General features: G+C 46.7%; 1 protein-coding gene across 1 annotated transcript in view; it reads left to right on the top strand.

The window, feature by feature from the left end:
• The first annotated feature begins 915 nt into the window (after positions 1–915).
• Positions 916–15,236, top strand: part of TXK (TXK tyrosine kinase) — a 78,302-nt gene continuing 63,981 nt past the window's right edge. The window contains exon 1 of the mRNA XM_051842510.2: positions 916–1,046. Within this exon, the coding sequence (XP_051698470.2) occupies positions 944–1,046 (103 nt within the window). The 5' untranslated portion in view covers positions 916–943. The remainder of the gene's footprint in view (positions 1,047–15,236) is intronic.

Genomic DNA, 15,236 nt, shown 5'->3' with positions numbered 1-15,236 from the left:
CTGAGTCGGCCATGTTCCTCCTCATCCACCCGTCTGACTTCCTGTCACGGCGACGTGGACGCTTTTTCACTGGTGTGGAGCTCCTTCAAGGGGTTGGTCCCACAGTCCTGCTGTCCCTGGCGGGCCCTTCTCCCTCCGTGCCCCTCCCATCCCTCTATCCTGTCCCTGCCTTTGCTCCTTGAGGAGCTGCGGGTATTGGCGTGAGGGAGGAGAAGGTCAAGGCCATACCCCGAGAAGGTCAAGGCCTTACCCCAACGGTCACACCTGTGAGGGGGACCCCCCCCCCAAAGAGTCAACACCTGGCCACATTGGGAAATGTTTTCCTCAAACATCGTCAGATGTTTTGCGCTGAAACCTAACGTTTTCTATATGAAAGCACAGCTAAGGCAAAAGGTAAGGGAAAGGCCAGAGGTGTCCCCGCCGGAGGTGCAGGCAGAGCGGCGGCGGCGGCGTCCTCACTGTGGTTTCCCCGGTGAGATTTTGCTTACGGTTTCCACTGTGATGAAGCGAAGCGCCTCAGCGTGGTCTGCAGCGTGGCTGTGGATGTCAGCCCTGTGTGGAGTAGAAATGAGGGCCCTGGCAGCCCCTACCCCGTGCGAGCACAGAACATTCTGGGCTGCATGTTCCCAAAGCTGCATGTTTCCCCCAGGAACCGTGGCCTCGGGCCCATCCCTCTTCCTATCAGTTCCTTTATGTGAGAGGGCGTTTGAGTTGATTTTTAAGACCTCTTTGACCACAGTTTTGGGGTTCCTTGGTGATGTTTGCTGGGGCCACTCAGGTCTGGGCCCGAGGAGCTGAGAGAAGCCCCTTCACAGAAGTGGGTGCAGACGAGTGCGCTTTCGATGTAGGCCATCAGGTTGTCATTCACACGCCCCGTCTGAGGTTTTGAGAACAGGAAAATAGGTGGGGCTAACTGTGCCTGTGAGAAACGTCCTGGTGAGCTATGATTTCGGTTCAAAGCCGTGCCTCTGTGAGTGCAGCACAGCCGAAGAACCGAAGACGGTTTTGTTTACCCCCGCGAGCTGCAGCCATGATTCTGTCCACCTGTGAGTACCGTGGGCCTCGTCCCCTCTCTCTCTCCCTCTCTCTCTCGGCTTGTTCTGGGCGTGTGACTTTACTCTCAAACACCGCAAGTTTTTCCTAAGGCGTAGAGCTTGTGAAATTGTGAAGATGATTTCCACAGATGTTGTGACAGCGTTTTGTTTCTTATTTAAATAACCACTGTGGTGATTTAATTGTGGTCACTGCCCAGCATGGAGAGCACGGGTGGAAAACAAACACCATGTCCTTCCATCTATGCCACGGTGCTGCAAGAGCTGGGGAGAATGGAGAGCAAAGACGAGTTAGATTTGCTGTGCAAACAGCTTTGAAGTGCATGCATTGTTTTTTCGTAATGTGCATTTCCCACAAGCTTTTTGAAGACCCCTGTGTGCACTGATTTCAAAAAAATTTCAAAACCAATGTCTTGAATTCCCTTTTCCACAAACTGGCGGTTTCTCATGTGTGCGTAGAAATGCATCGGTGTGACGTGTTGTTAAAATACCCAGTGTAATCAACTTGGGACTAAAGGCCAGGAGACCCAGTTCTGGTTCGGGACTTGTCGCCAGCTTGGCGGTCACCCTTGGTAGCTGCTTTGTGTCAGGTCTCTTATCTGTAAAATGAGGACTCCCTTTCAGCCCACCTCCCAAAAATGTCTCATAAGCAATGGATACAAATGACAGGTGCTTCATGAACTTGACTTTGGTTGCTTTCCAAGATTATTCAGGGCACTCATGTAATTTTTGAAAATATTTGTTAATTTTTGAAAATATTTGTTAGAGTTAGCTCTATGATCCTAAGGCCTGGGAGGGCCTTATTATTTATAAGTAGTTTAAAGATAAGAGAAATGCTAGTTTTGATTTGAATTATGGATGCCTATAGGACCAAATTTAACAAAGCTCAGTCTGATCAGAGCAATCAAAGGCCAGCTAACGGTCAAGGTTTTGCGTTTCTGATTTTTCCGTGGCATCGGGAAAGCCCAATTGTAGTGTTTGAGTGTCGGCTGTTCAAGCCCAGTTACTGCACAGGGCCAACACTTGTCGGTATAATTTATAAAACAGCAAACCAGGCTATTTCAGTTGTGCTGACCTGAATATAACAGTCATCATCCACACAGATGAAAACGAGGCTGCCCCTTAGACATGCAGGCCAAGCAGATTGGAGCAGAAAAACGAAAAAGCAGCAACCTGTGTGTCCCCACCTCCCCAGGGAGCTGAGCAGAGGCGTAGCAACAGTTGTTAAATATAGAAAGCTGCACGGGCATGTGTCTTGGGTTTTCCCTGAGGTCGGTGCTGGAGAGAAGGCTGTACATTACAAGAGGAAGGGTTCGGTCATATGCGACATAAATAATTGTGAGGGTGGAGAGGTGGAGACGAGGGTTAGCTTGCCTGAGGGTAAAATCAGAGCCTGTTGGTGGGATATTTTGGGGATCACTGATGGCCTTGCTGAGGCTTCCCTGTCCCACCAGCTTCTGATTTGATTTGATGGTGAGACTTGCCTGCTTTTGTTTTTGTTTTCCTGCCCTCCACTAAAGCTAGATAGAGCCCTGTTCTCTCTGGGTGAAAACAACCAGGGTTTATTGTTGACAAGGGGCCAGCTGAACGATGCCTGGAGGCGTGTTGGCCAGAGTCGTTTGTGAAGTGAGTTTGCTGTGGTAAGAGCTCGCTGAGACTTGGCCCTGCGGGCTGCTCCGAGGTTAATCATCCAAGCGAGGATAGAGGATCGTGGGGAACAGGGGAGATTCTGAGTATCAGGGCACTGCTCCAGTCAGGTTCAATTTGTGAAAATGAGCAGCACCTGTACTTCCTTCAGCCCACAGCTGCCCTGAGAACAGAACAGCCCTGGGGTTAACGAGGACCAGGCCACGCTGAGAAGTGAAGATTCTGCCTCTCAGCCTCCTCCCCCTCCTTCCCCCTCTCCCTCCCCCTCCCTCTTTCCCTCCCTCTTTCCCTTTCTCCTCCTCTCCTTCTCTCCCTCCCCCTCCTCCCTTATATAAATATATTGTTCTATGTTCTGTGCCTTTCTTCCCCATGAAAGAAAAGATAATCATGTGGGAGGTGGTTCAGTCTCTGTCCTGGAGCGGCCCGGGGCCACTGATGAAATGCGAGGTTCTGGGCCGTCTCTGTAATTTGATCTGAGCGGGTGAGGATAGTACAGTGCCTCTCCTTGAGTGAAGTGGACCGAGCCCCTCCCTTCGCAAGGACGGACCTTGGCCAGGGGGATGGATGCCCGCGGTGGGGGCTGGGTCTCTAAAGGCAGGGCACTGGCCGGCCTTCTGTGAGCACGCACGGCCTGTGGACAGTCCCCGGGCACCAGGAACCAAGGCAGCAGGGCCGGCCAGCAGCCTAATGAGTACTTGGAGTGGAGTCCCCAGCTCCAGTTCAGCCTGCTTGAGGACAACCTCACGAGAGACCGTGAGCTAGAGGCATGAGGCTAAGCGGCTCTCGGGCTCCTGACCCATGGGAGCTGGGGGATGAAAAATTAAGTCACTAAGTCTGGGAACAGCTTCTTCCCAACCGCACATAACTGCAGCTACGCTTTTTTGTTTTTAAAGATTTATTGATTTGTTCATTTGAAAGGCAGACTTAAAGGGGCCGGCGCGGTGGTGTAGTGGGTAAAGCTGCTGCCCTTGATGCCAGCATCCCATATGGGCGCCGGTTCTAGTCCCGGCTGCTCCACTTCTGATCCAGCTCTCTGCTATGGCCTGGGAAGGCAGCAGAGGATGACCCAAGTGCTTGGGCCCCTGCACCCACGTGGGAGACCTGCAAGAAGTTCTGGCTGCTGGCTTTAGCCTGGCCCAGTGCTGCCTGTTGAAGCCATCTGGGAAGTGAACCAGCAGATGGAAGATGTCTCTTTCTCTCCCTCTCTCTGTAACTCTGACTTTCAAAATAAAGAAATCTTCTTAAAAAATAAAAATGGAAGAGCTACAGAGAGAGACAGAGATCTTCCATCCAGTGGCAGGAGCCCAAGCACTTGGGCCATCTTCCGCTGCCTTCCCAGGAGCGTAAGCAGAGTCGGGTAACCCCTTGCACCACAGTGCTGGTCCCCAGAAGCTACTCTTTGACATTCCCTTTGGGTGGCTTCCCTGCCATCTCATGTGGATATTCCATTGTGTGTGTGTGTGTGTGTGTGTGTGTGTTTAGCCCACCCAGCTAGCGTCCCCAGCACATTCTGCCCCTGGCGGGTCGGGCCGCCAGTTCTTGCGGCTGACCCCTTTTTCACGTAGCAGTCTGGCCAGATGTCTTGGGTGTGGTATCGGTGAACTTTGCAAGAACTTTGAGCTCACACACACCAGAGTTCTAGGAAACACTGCTCTGAGATGCGGGGGTGGGAGGGGTCGCGCAAGGTGACTGCGAAGTCCAGCTCACGTGAGCTCATTGCTGGGAAGTGCCTGAGTTCCGGCAGAGAGCAGGCAGCTGCGCCAGGGTGCTGAAAGTGTGCTTGGTGCCCTGGGCTGAAGCAGGGAAACCCATGCGCCATCTTCAGGGCCGCCTGGCCGCTTCTCCCTGCCGCACTTTCCCTCCGGGGAGCACCGGCGGCGCCCCCCGAGGGGCCAGGGCCGCATCCCTGCTTCCCAGATGTCACAGCCCCCCCAGCCCCAGAAGGGCCAAGCCCGGTGCTTCTCATGGGCTGAGTCCCGCTTGCGCCTAGTGCAGCCATTCTGCCCCATTCAGGCTTCAGAGTATAATGTCACAAAGCAAGCCGGAAACAACCAAACAGGTTTGGGTCTAAAAGGCACGCATCTGCGTGTGCCCCCCCCCCCCATAATTTAATACCTCAGACGTATAAGGGGCCTAAACGCATAAGAAAGGTAGCTTTCTAAATGGAATAAACATTTCTAGGAGAACCTCAGCGTATCGCTGCTTCTTTTTTCCCTCCCTTCCTCTTGGCTTGGTGTCTGGGAAGTGTCTGCTAATTCCTGACCAGAGGTAGAGATCTTTCGGGAAAGTAGGCTGTGGGGCAGGCACGCGGTGCCACAGGTTAAGCTGCTCACATCCTATTTTAGAGCCCCTGGGGTTGACCCCCCCCCTCCGGTTTCCAATCCAGTTCCCTGCTAATGCACACCCTGGGGGGGAGCAGGCAATGGGTACTTGGGTTCCTGCCATGCACATGGGAGACCCAGATGAAGTTCCTGGCTCCTTTCAGACTGGCCCGGCCCCACTTATTGTGGGCATTTGGGGGAGTAAATCAGTAGGTGGGAGATCAATCTCTGTGTCACTCAAATAAATAAAAGTAAATGCACTTCAAAAAGCTGGTGGCATCACACCTCCCAGATAACACAGCTGACACCGTTAAAATGTCTTCCACAGGGATCTTAGTGTGGGTATGTGTGGTGGAGTGAAAAGAACATCCAGTTTTTAAAATTTTATTTATTTTATTTTGCCAATGGCTGGGAAATGGAAGACGTCTTGTGGTAGACTTACTGGATCTGAGGCATCTCCCCAAAGCTGCAGGTTTCCCAGGCTCTCCCACAGCCCCAGAGAGCCCCTCCTCCCGCAGGGGCAACCTGGAGCGCCCAGGTTGGGCCGCAAGCCCAGCAGCGTTGGAGCTGAGCCAGTTTCAAGCTATGTTTTGAAATAGAAATCTCTAGCCATCTGCCGGTTACGTTGATGAGCAAATTCAGGAGGAATGAATTTCACCCGGGGCACTGATTGAAAATGAAACTCCGACATCGGAAATGGAAGGGGACGAACTCGAGGTGATGCTGACGTCAACCCCAAGTATTAGGGGTGTGTGTGTGTGTGTGTGTGTGTGTGTGTATGTGAGTGGCCAGCAGGGCAGGGAATCACAGTGGCTTTGCTTGCAGCCGGCCCTGGAGCCACAGCTTTTCCCCTCCGCTGCATTAGTAGTGCCCCCTGGTGGAAGCCCGTGAAAGGAACGTCAACAGGAGCCACAGGACGTAGTTTGCCCAGGAAAGAACCTGAACGGTAAATAAATCAGGTTTGATTGGTAGCCCAGGAGGGCCGGGCCAGTTCCTAAAGGTCACAGAGATTGCTCTGGATGCGGTGCCCTTCTTCTGGTCTGCAGGCACCCGGAGTAGCATTAAATATATTTGCTGAGGAATAAGAAGTAGATGAAAAGAACAGCGCAGACTTAAACCTGGGAGAGGAAACTGGGTCCCTCAGGGATAATCCACAACCCTGAATGTATCCTTCCCACCGGCAAACTGCCCATCCCCAGGGCGTCTTGGTCTCTCTGGCAAAGGCCCTTGCATGCATGAATTCCTGCCCAAATTGCGAATTCTCTAGAAGCAGCCTAACCAGGAAATGATTGAAAGAATGGCTTCTGTCATCACAGAACCCGTGTGCAGGGAGCTCCCCACTTCCTCACCTGGAAGGCCTGCGATGCTCTCAATGGAAAGTGACAGTGGATCTGATGATCATTGATAGTTGCTTTGGAATAACTTTTGATCCAGGACCAGTCTCTGATGTCCATGGTCTGGTGTCTTGGAAAGGCACAGCAAGCAAGGGGACAGAAGGGAGCTATTTGGTTTTCATAGTTTTCTGTCTACTTGACAATCATTTATTGGCCACAGCCATGTGCTAGCAGCTGTGTTGTGCTGGAAGGATGCAGTCATAAACCCGGCAGAGTTGGCCTCGGCTCATGGCTGCTTTTGGCTTTGGGAGAAACAGCATAAAAGCTTGCTGTAACAAGAGCTGTGGCAAGGCGGGAGACCTGGCCCCTTATTTCAAAGTAGTTATTGTTGTCAAATCAGGAAAAATGACTTTTTTTTTTTTAACTTTTATTTAATGAATATACGTTTCCAAAGTACGAATAATGGATTACTATGGCTTCCCCCCCATACCGTCCCTCCCACCCACAACCCTCCCCTTTCCCACTCCCTCTCCCCTTCCATTCACATCAAGATTCATTTTCGATTATCTTAATATACAGAAGATCAGCTTAGTATACATTAAGTAAGGATTTCAACAGTTTGCTCCCACACAGAAACATAAAGTGAAAAATAATAGATGATTTTTTTTAATGATGATGAAATCAGATCAGACCTATTGTCATGTTTAATCCCAGTGAGAGTCAAGTTGGGAGTTGATAGTTTCTTTTCTTTTCTTTTCTTTTTTTTTTTTTTATTTTTTTTTATTTTTTTTACAGAGGATCAGTTTAGTATGCATTAAGTAAAGATTTCAACAGTTTGCACCCCCATAGAAACACAAAGTGAAATATATTATTTGAGTACTCGTTATAGCATTAAATCTCAATGCACAGCACATTAAGGACAGAGATCCTACATGAGGAGTAAGTGCACAGTGACTCCTGTTGTTGACTTTACCAATTGACACTCCTGTCTATGGCATCAGTAATCTCCCTATGCTCCAGTCATGAGTTTCCAAGGCTATGGAAGCCCCTTGAGTTCTCCAACTCTTATCTTGTTTAGACAAGGTCATAGTCAAAGTGGAGGTTCTCTCCTCCCTTCAGAGAAAGGTACCTCCTTCTTTGAAGACCTGTTCTTTCCACTGAGATCTCACTCACAGAGATCTTTTGCCAGAGTGTCTTGGCTTTCCATGCCTGAAATACTCTCATGGGCTTTTCAGCCAGATCTGAGTGCCTTTAGGGCTGATTCTGAGGCCAGAGTGCTATTTAGGGCATCTGCCATTCTATGAGTCTGCTGAGTATCTCACTTCCCATGTTGGATCACTCTCCCCTTTATTTATTCTATCGGTTAGTGTTAGCAGGTACTAGACTTGCTTATGTGCTCCCTTTGACTCTTAGTCCTTTCATTATGATCAACTGCGAACTGAAATTGATCACTTGGACTAGTGAGATGGCATTGGTACATGCCACCTTGATGGGATTAAATTGGAGTCCCCTGGTATGTTTCTAACTCTACCATTTGGGGCAAGTCAGCTTGAGCATGTCCCAAATTATATATCTCTTCCCTCTCTTATTCCTACTCTTATGTTTAACAGGGATCACATTTCAGTTAAATTTCAACACTTAAGAATAACTGTGTATTAATTACAGAATTAAATCAGTCATATTAAGTAGAACAGACAAAAAAACTACTAAGAGGGATAATGTATTAAGTTGTTCATTAACAGTCAGGGCTATGCTGATCAAGTCACCGTTTCCCATAGTGTCCCTTTCACTTCAACAAGTTTCCTTTTTGGTGTTCAGTCAGTTGTCACCGATCAGGGAGAACATATGGTATTTGTCCCTTTGGGACTGGCTTATTTCACTCAGCATGATGTGTTCCAGATTCCTCCATTTTGTTGCAAATGACTGGATTTCGTTGTTTCTTACTGCAGTATAGTATTCTAAAGAGTACATATCCCATAATTTCTTTATCCAGTCTACCGTTGATGGGCATTTAGGTTGGTTCCAGGTCTTAGCTATTGTGAATTGTGCTGCAATAAACATTAGGCTGCAGACCGCTTTTTTGTTTGCCAATTTAAATTCCTTTGGGTAAATTCCAAGGAGTGGGATGGCTGGGTCGAACGGTAGGGTTATCTTCAGGTTTCTGAGGAATCTCCAGACTGATTTCCATAGTGGCTTGACCAGTTTGCATTCCCACCAACAGTGGGTTAGTGTCCCTTTTTCCCCACATCCTCGCCAGCATCTGTTGTTGGTAGATTTCTGAATGTGAGCCATTCTAACCGGGGTGAGGTGGAACCTCATTGTGGTTTTGATTTGCATTTCTCTGATTGCTAATGACCTTGAACATTTTTTCATGTGCCTGTTGGCCATTTGGATTTCCTCTTTTGAAAAATGTCTATTGAGGTCCTTGGCCCATCTCTTAATTGGGTTGTTGGTTTTGTTTTTGTGGAGTTTCTTGATCTCTTTGTAGATTCTGGTTATTAACCCTTTATCTGTTGCATAGTTTGCAAATATTTTTTCCCATTCTGACGGTTGTCTCTTCACTCTCCTGACTGTTTCTTTTGCAGTACAGAAACTTCTCAATTTGATGCAATCCCAATAGTTAATTTTGGCTTTGACTGCCTGTGCTTCTGGGGTCTTTTCCAGAAACTCTTTGCCTGTGCCAATATCTTGAAGGGTTTCTCCAATGTTCTCTAGTAACTTGATGGTGTCAGGTCGTAGATTTAGGTCTTTAATCCATGTTGAGTGGATTTTTGTGTAAGGTGTAAGGTATGGGTCTTGCTTCATGATTCTGCACGTGGAAATCCAATTTTCCCAGCACCATTTATTGAATAGACTGTCCTTGCTCAAGGAATTAGTTTTAGATCCTTGATCAAATATAAGTTGGCTGTAGATGTTTGGGTTGATTTCTGGTATTTCAATTCTGTTCCATTGGTCTATCCTTCTGTTTCTGTACCAGTACCATGCTGTTTTGATTACAACTGCCCTGTAGTATGTCCTGAAATCTGGTATTGTGATGCCTCCGGCTTTGTTTTTGTTGTACAAGATTGCTTTAGCTATTCGAGGTCTCTTGTGCCTCCATATAAATTTCAGCACCAATTTTTCCAGATCTGAGAAGAAGGTCTTCGGTATCTTGATTGGTATTGCATTGGATCTATAAATTGCTTTTGGGAGAATGGACATTTTGATGATATTGATTCTTCCAATCCATGAGCATGGAAGATTTTTCCATTTCTTGGTATCCTCTTCTATTTCTTTCTTTAAGGTTTTGTAATTTTCATCGTAGAGATCTTTAACGTCCTTGGTTAAGTTTATTCCAAGGTATTTGATTGTTTTTGTAGCTATTGTGAATGGGATTGATCTTAGAATTTCTTCCTCAGCCATGGCATTGTCTGTGTATACAAAGGCTGTTGATTTTTGTGCATTGATTTTATACCCTGCTACTTTGCCAAACTCTTCTATGAGTTCCAATAGTCTCTTGGTAGAGTTCTTTGGGTCCCCTAAATAAAGAATCATGTCATCTGCAAAGAGGGATAGTTTGAGTTCTTCCTTCCCAATTTGTATCCCTTTAATTTCTTTTTCTTGCCTAATAGCTCTGGCTAGAACCTCCAGAACTATATTGAATAGCAGTGGTGAGAGTGGACATCCCTGTCTGGTCCCAGATCTCAGTGGAAATGCTTCCAACTTTTCCCCATTCAATAGGATGTTGGCTGTGGGTTTTTCATAGATTGCTTTGATTGTATTGAGGAATGTTCCTTCCAAACCCAGTTTGCTTAGAGTTTTCATCATGAACGGGTGTTGTATTTTATCAAATGCTTTCTCGGCATCTATTGAGAGAATCATATGGTTTTTCTTCTGCAGTCTGTTAATGTGGTGTATCACATTGATTGTCTTGCGCACATTAAACCATCCCTGCATACCAGGGATAAATCCCACTTGGTCTGGGTGGATGATCTTTCTGATGTGTTGTTGCATTCTATTGGCGAGAATTTTATTGAGGATTTTTGCATCTATGTTCATCAGGGATATTGGTCTGTAATTCTCTTTCAGTGCTGCATCTTTTCCCGGCTTAGGAATTAAGGTGATGCTGGCTTCATAGAAAGAATTTGGGAGGATTCCCTCTTCATCAATTGTTCTGAATAGTTTGAGAAGAATTGGAGTTAGTTCTTCTTTAAATGTCTGGTAGAATTCAGCAGTGAATCCATCTGGTCCTGGGCTTTTCTTTGTTGGGAGGGCCTTTATTACTGTTTCAATTTCTGTCTCAGTTATGGGTCTGTTTAGGTTTTCGATGTCTTCCTGGTTCAATTTAGGTAGGTTGCATGTGTCCAGGAATCTATCCATTTCTGATAGGTTTCCCTGTTTGCTGGCATACAAGTCCTTGTAGTAATTTCTGATGATTCTTTTTATTTCTGTGGTGTCTGTTGTTACATTTCCTTTTTCATCTCTGATTTTATTGATTTGGGTCTTTTCTCTTCTTTTTTTAGTTAGTTGGGCCAATGGGGTGTCAATTTTGTTTATTTTTTCAAAAAACCAGCTCCTCGTTTGGCTGATTTTTTGTAATGTTTTTCTTGATTCAATCCTGTTGATTTATTCTCTGATTTTAATTATTTCTCTTCTCCTACTAGATTTGGGTCTGGTTTGCTGTAGGTTTTCTAGATCCTTGAGGTGAATAGAAAGCTCATCTATTTGGTGCCTTTCCAATTTCTTGATGTAGGCACCTGTTGATATAAACTTTCCTCTTAACACTGCTTTTGCTGCGTCCCATAAGTTTTGGTATGTTGTGCTGTTATCCTCATTTACTTCCAGAAAGTTTTTGATTTCTCTTTTGATTTCTTCTATGACCCATTGTTCATTCAGGAGCATGTTGTTCAATCTCCATGTGTTTGCGTATGCTCTAGGGATTCCTGAGTTGTTCATTTCCAACTTCATTCCTTTATGGTCTGAGAAGCTGCATGGTATGATTCTAATTCTTTTGAATTTGCTGAGACTTGCTTTATGGCCTAGTATGTGGTCAATCCTAGAGAAGGTTCCATGTACTGCTGAGAAGAATGTATAATCTTTAGCTGTAGGATTGAAAGTTCTGTATATATCTGTTAGATCCATTTGGGCTATAGTGTCGTTTAAATCTACTGTATCCTTGTTGATCTTCTGTCCTATTGATCTGTCTATTTCTGAGATTGGAGTATTGAAGTCCCCCAGTACTATTGTATTGGGGTCTAAGTCTCCCTTTAAGTCCGTTAACAAATCTTTTAGATAAACCGGTGCCCTGTAGTTAGGTGCATATACATTGATAATTGTTATATCTTCCTGTTGAATTGATCCCTTAATCATTATGTAGTGTCCCTCTTTGTCTCTCTTAACGGTTTTTGTGGTAAAGTTTATGGTGTCTGATATTAAGATGGCTACGCCTGCTCTTTTTTCATTTCTGTTGGCATGGTATATCTTTTTCCAGCCTTTCACTTTCAGTCTGTATGGATCTTTGTTGGAAAGATGTGTTTCTTGTAAGCAGCAAATAGATGGGTTTTGTTTTTTAACCCAATCAGCCAAACGGTGTCTTTTAACTGGACAGTTCAGGCCATTCACGTTCAATGTGACTAATGATAAGTGGTAACTTTGCCCTGCCATTTGCCAAAGATAAGTTCTAATATATGCTTTGAATTCCCTGTGATCTTTTGCTGTGAGCTTTCCTTCCTTGGTTTCCTTCCTTTACCTTCTTTCATATTGATGACCGTGTTTCTTTGTTTCTGTGTGTAACACATCTTTAAGCATCTTTTGCAGGGCTGGACGAGTGGCAACAAATTCTTTCAATTTCTGTTTGTTATGAAAAGTCTTTATTTCACCTTCATTCACAAATGATAGCTTGGCAGGATATAATATTCTGGGCTGGCAGTTGTTCTCTCTTAGTACCTGGGCTATATCTTGCCATTCCCTCCTAGCTTGTAGAGTTTCTGATGAGAAGTCAGCTGTGAGTCTGATTGGAGATCCTCTGAGAGTAATCTGACGTTTCTCTCTTGCACATTTTAGGATCTTTTCTTTATGTTTCACTGTGGAGAGTTTAATTACAACGTGCCGTGGTGAGGGTCTCTTTTGGTCGTGTTTATTAGGGGTTCTGTGAGCTTCCTGTACTAGGATTTCTCTGTCCTTCTCCAAACCTGGGAAATTTTCTGCTAATATCTCACTAAAAAGGCCTTCTAATCCTTTCTCCCTCTCCATGCCTTCAGGAACTCCTAGAACCCGAATGTTGGGTTTTTTAATAGTATCCTGAAGATTCCCAACAATATGTTTTAGATTCCTAATTTCCTCTTCTTTTCTTTGGTCTGACTGTATCCTTTCCTGTTCTCTGTCTTCTAAGTCCGATATTCTCTCTTCTGCTTCTCCCATTCTGCTTGTAAGGCTCTCTATTGTGTTTTTCATTTGATCTATTGAATTCTTCACTTCAGTCACTATCCCAGTTTCCTGTTGTACTAGTTGTTTCGTTTCATTTTGATTCCTCCTTAATATTTCATTTTCACGAGAGAGATTTTCTATCTTGTCCATTAAGGATTTCTGTAGTTCAAGAATTTGCTTTTGAGAACTTCTTAATGTTCTTATCAATTTTTTGAGATCTGCTTCTTGCATTTCTTCTATGTCATCATCCTCATAATCTTGAATTGGGGTGTCTTTTTCATTTGAGGGCTTCATGGTGACTTCCTTGTTTTTATTACCTTGGTTTTTGCGTTTGTTATTTGTCATATTGGAGATATTTGGTTTCTTCACTGTGGTGCTTTTTCTTGTTATACTATGACTCTAGATTAAGTGGACTATCTGTTTTTGATGGAGCCTTAGGGCTTGAGATGGGTGTGGCCTGAGAGCTCTGTTTGGTGTGCCAAAGGTGACACTCCCAGGTTAGGCGTGGTAAACCTCTCTCTCTCTCTCTCTTTCTCTCTCTTTTTTTTGATTCAACAGGGAAGTTATTCTGCACAGCTGAACAAAGTTGGAGGTAGTTAGCAGGCAAGTGATATACCCACAGGAGCCAGAGATCAGAAGCTCTTTCCCAAGGACCACACAGGGAATCTGTTCGGCCCTTAGAGTGGGCTCAAATTCTCCTTCAGTCTCCCACTGGGTTGCCAAAGTTACGGAATTGTAGCGTCTCTGGAGAGTGCTCACGTGAATTCCGTGAGTTCTCTCCCCCACCGTCTCTTTTTTCACAGTCTCAGTTCAGTAGCACCATAAATTTACTAAGTCCTAATCTCCTGTTAATTCGCCCCACCCAGAGTCAGGTTTTACTGCTAGGCTCAGGGCCGGTGCAGACCTGAGGTCGCTCTGCTTATGACGTATGTCCAAGATGGCGCCTGCTCTTTGTCTTGCTCGCCCTTGAGAGGTGAGCGGAGAGAGAGAAACCCGTGTCCATACCAGTCACCTTTTTTTTTTTTCCCTCTCTCTCTCTTCCAGTTAGCTTGGTGAAGTCCCCCCCGCCCCGGGGGTCGTTCCCTCTAGTCTCCTCTCTCCGCTTGCCTGCCGGTGTCTCGGGTTATTGAGGTTCGGCTCACCTCGCGTTCCAGCGCTGGTGTGTTGAGTCTGCCACTGATGTCCTGAACTGTGGGCTCCCACGCTCTCCACGCAGGTCTGCTCCCCTTCCAGCGCCGATGTGTGGACTCGGAGCCCTGGACTTCCCAAGTCTCCCCGCTGTTGCACTCCCCTTCGAGCACTTGCGCGCAGACCCTGCAGCTTGCGCAGCTCAGTCCCGCGGCTCGGCTTCCGCGGCTCAGTCCCGCGGCTCGGTCCTGCGGTTCAGCTTTCGCGCGCGGTGGGCGACCTTGTTCTCCCAGTAGGTCCTCCGATTCACGCCCACTGGATCCAGAAGAGTTTTGTCTGCAATATTTTCCTGGTTCTTTTTTCTGAGGCTACCGTAACTCCCCTTTTATTAAACTAAATTTTCCCGGACTATCGGTGCGCGCCCTCACTATTCCGCCATCTTGGCTCCCGAAAAATGACTTTTTTTAAAAAAAGATTTATTCATTTATTTTCAGGGCAGACACACATGTGCACGCGTGCGCACGCGCGCACACACACACACACACACATGTCTTCCATCCCCTGGTTCACTCCCAAATGCCCACAATAGCCAGGACTGGGCCAGACTGAAGCCAGGAACCAGGAAGTCCATCCAGGTCTCCCACATGGGTGGCAGGAAACCAAGTACTTGGCCATCACCCACTGCCTCCCAGGCACGTTAGCAGGAAGCTGGATTAGAAGCATGGAGTCGCTGGGACTCGACCCAGCACTCTGATACAGGATGCTGGTGTCCCACACAGAGGCTTAACCCCTGCACCACAACACCTGCCCCAGGAAAAATGTCTGTGTGAAAAGTCTTCCTCTGGGCTGCAGGCAGCAGGAGGAAGCAAAGATATCCGGGGGGTGTTCCTGGGGTCATTGTCTGCCACGCTAGTGCGTAGCCGTGTACTGTGAGCGCGGTGAACTGAGGGAGGCTCTCCCTGGTCCCTAGGTGTTCCCGCCTGCCAACAGACACCAGCAATTTCTCTTTCAAAGGTCCATGTGTTTAAACTTAGGGTGTGAAGATGGCTAATTTTACGGGTTTGTGTCACTGGGCCGAGGCTTGTTCAAACATCGTTTGGGATGTTTTGGTAATGTGGATGGCATTTAAATGGGAGGACTTGGGAAAAGCAGGTTACTCTTCCTACTGCGGGTCGAAGACATGACTGATGGAAGTCTCACCTCCACTGAGCAGGAGAAGCCGCCAGCACCTCTGCACTCCATCTCCAGTGAGTCCGCGGGCCCCCAGCTTGCGGCCGGCCTGCGCCATCAGACTGTGGGCTTCCCGGCCTCCGCAACCTTTGAGTCAGCTCCTTAAAGTAAACCTGTCC

Source organism: Oryctolagus cuniculus, chromosome 2, assembly GCF_964237555.1.
Source record: "Oryctolagus cuniculus chromosome 2, mOryCun1.1, whole genome shotgun sequence".
NCBI classification, from domain to species: Eukaryota; Metazoa; Chordata; class Mammalia; order Lagomorpha; family Leporidae; genus Oryctolagus; species Oryctolagus cuniculus.
This window is presented reverse-complemented; position numbering and strand designations above follow the sequence as displayed.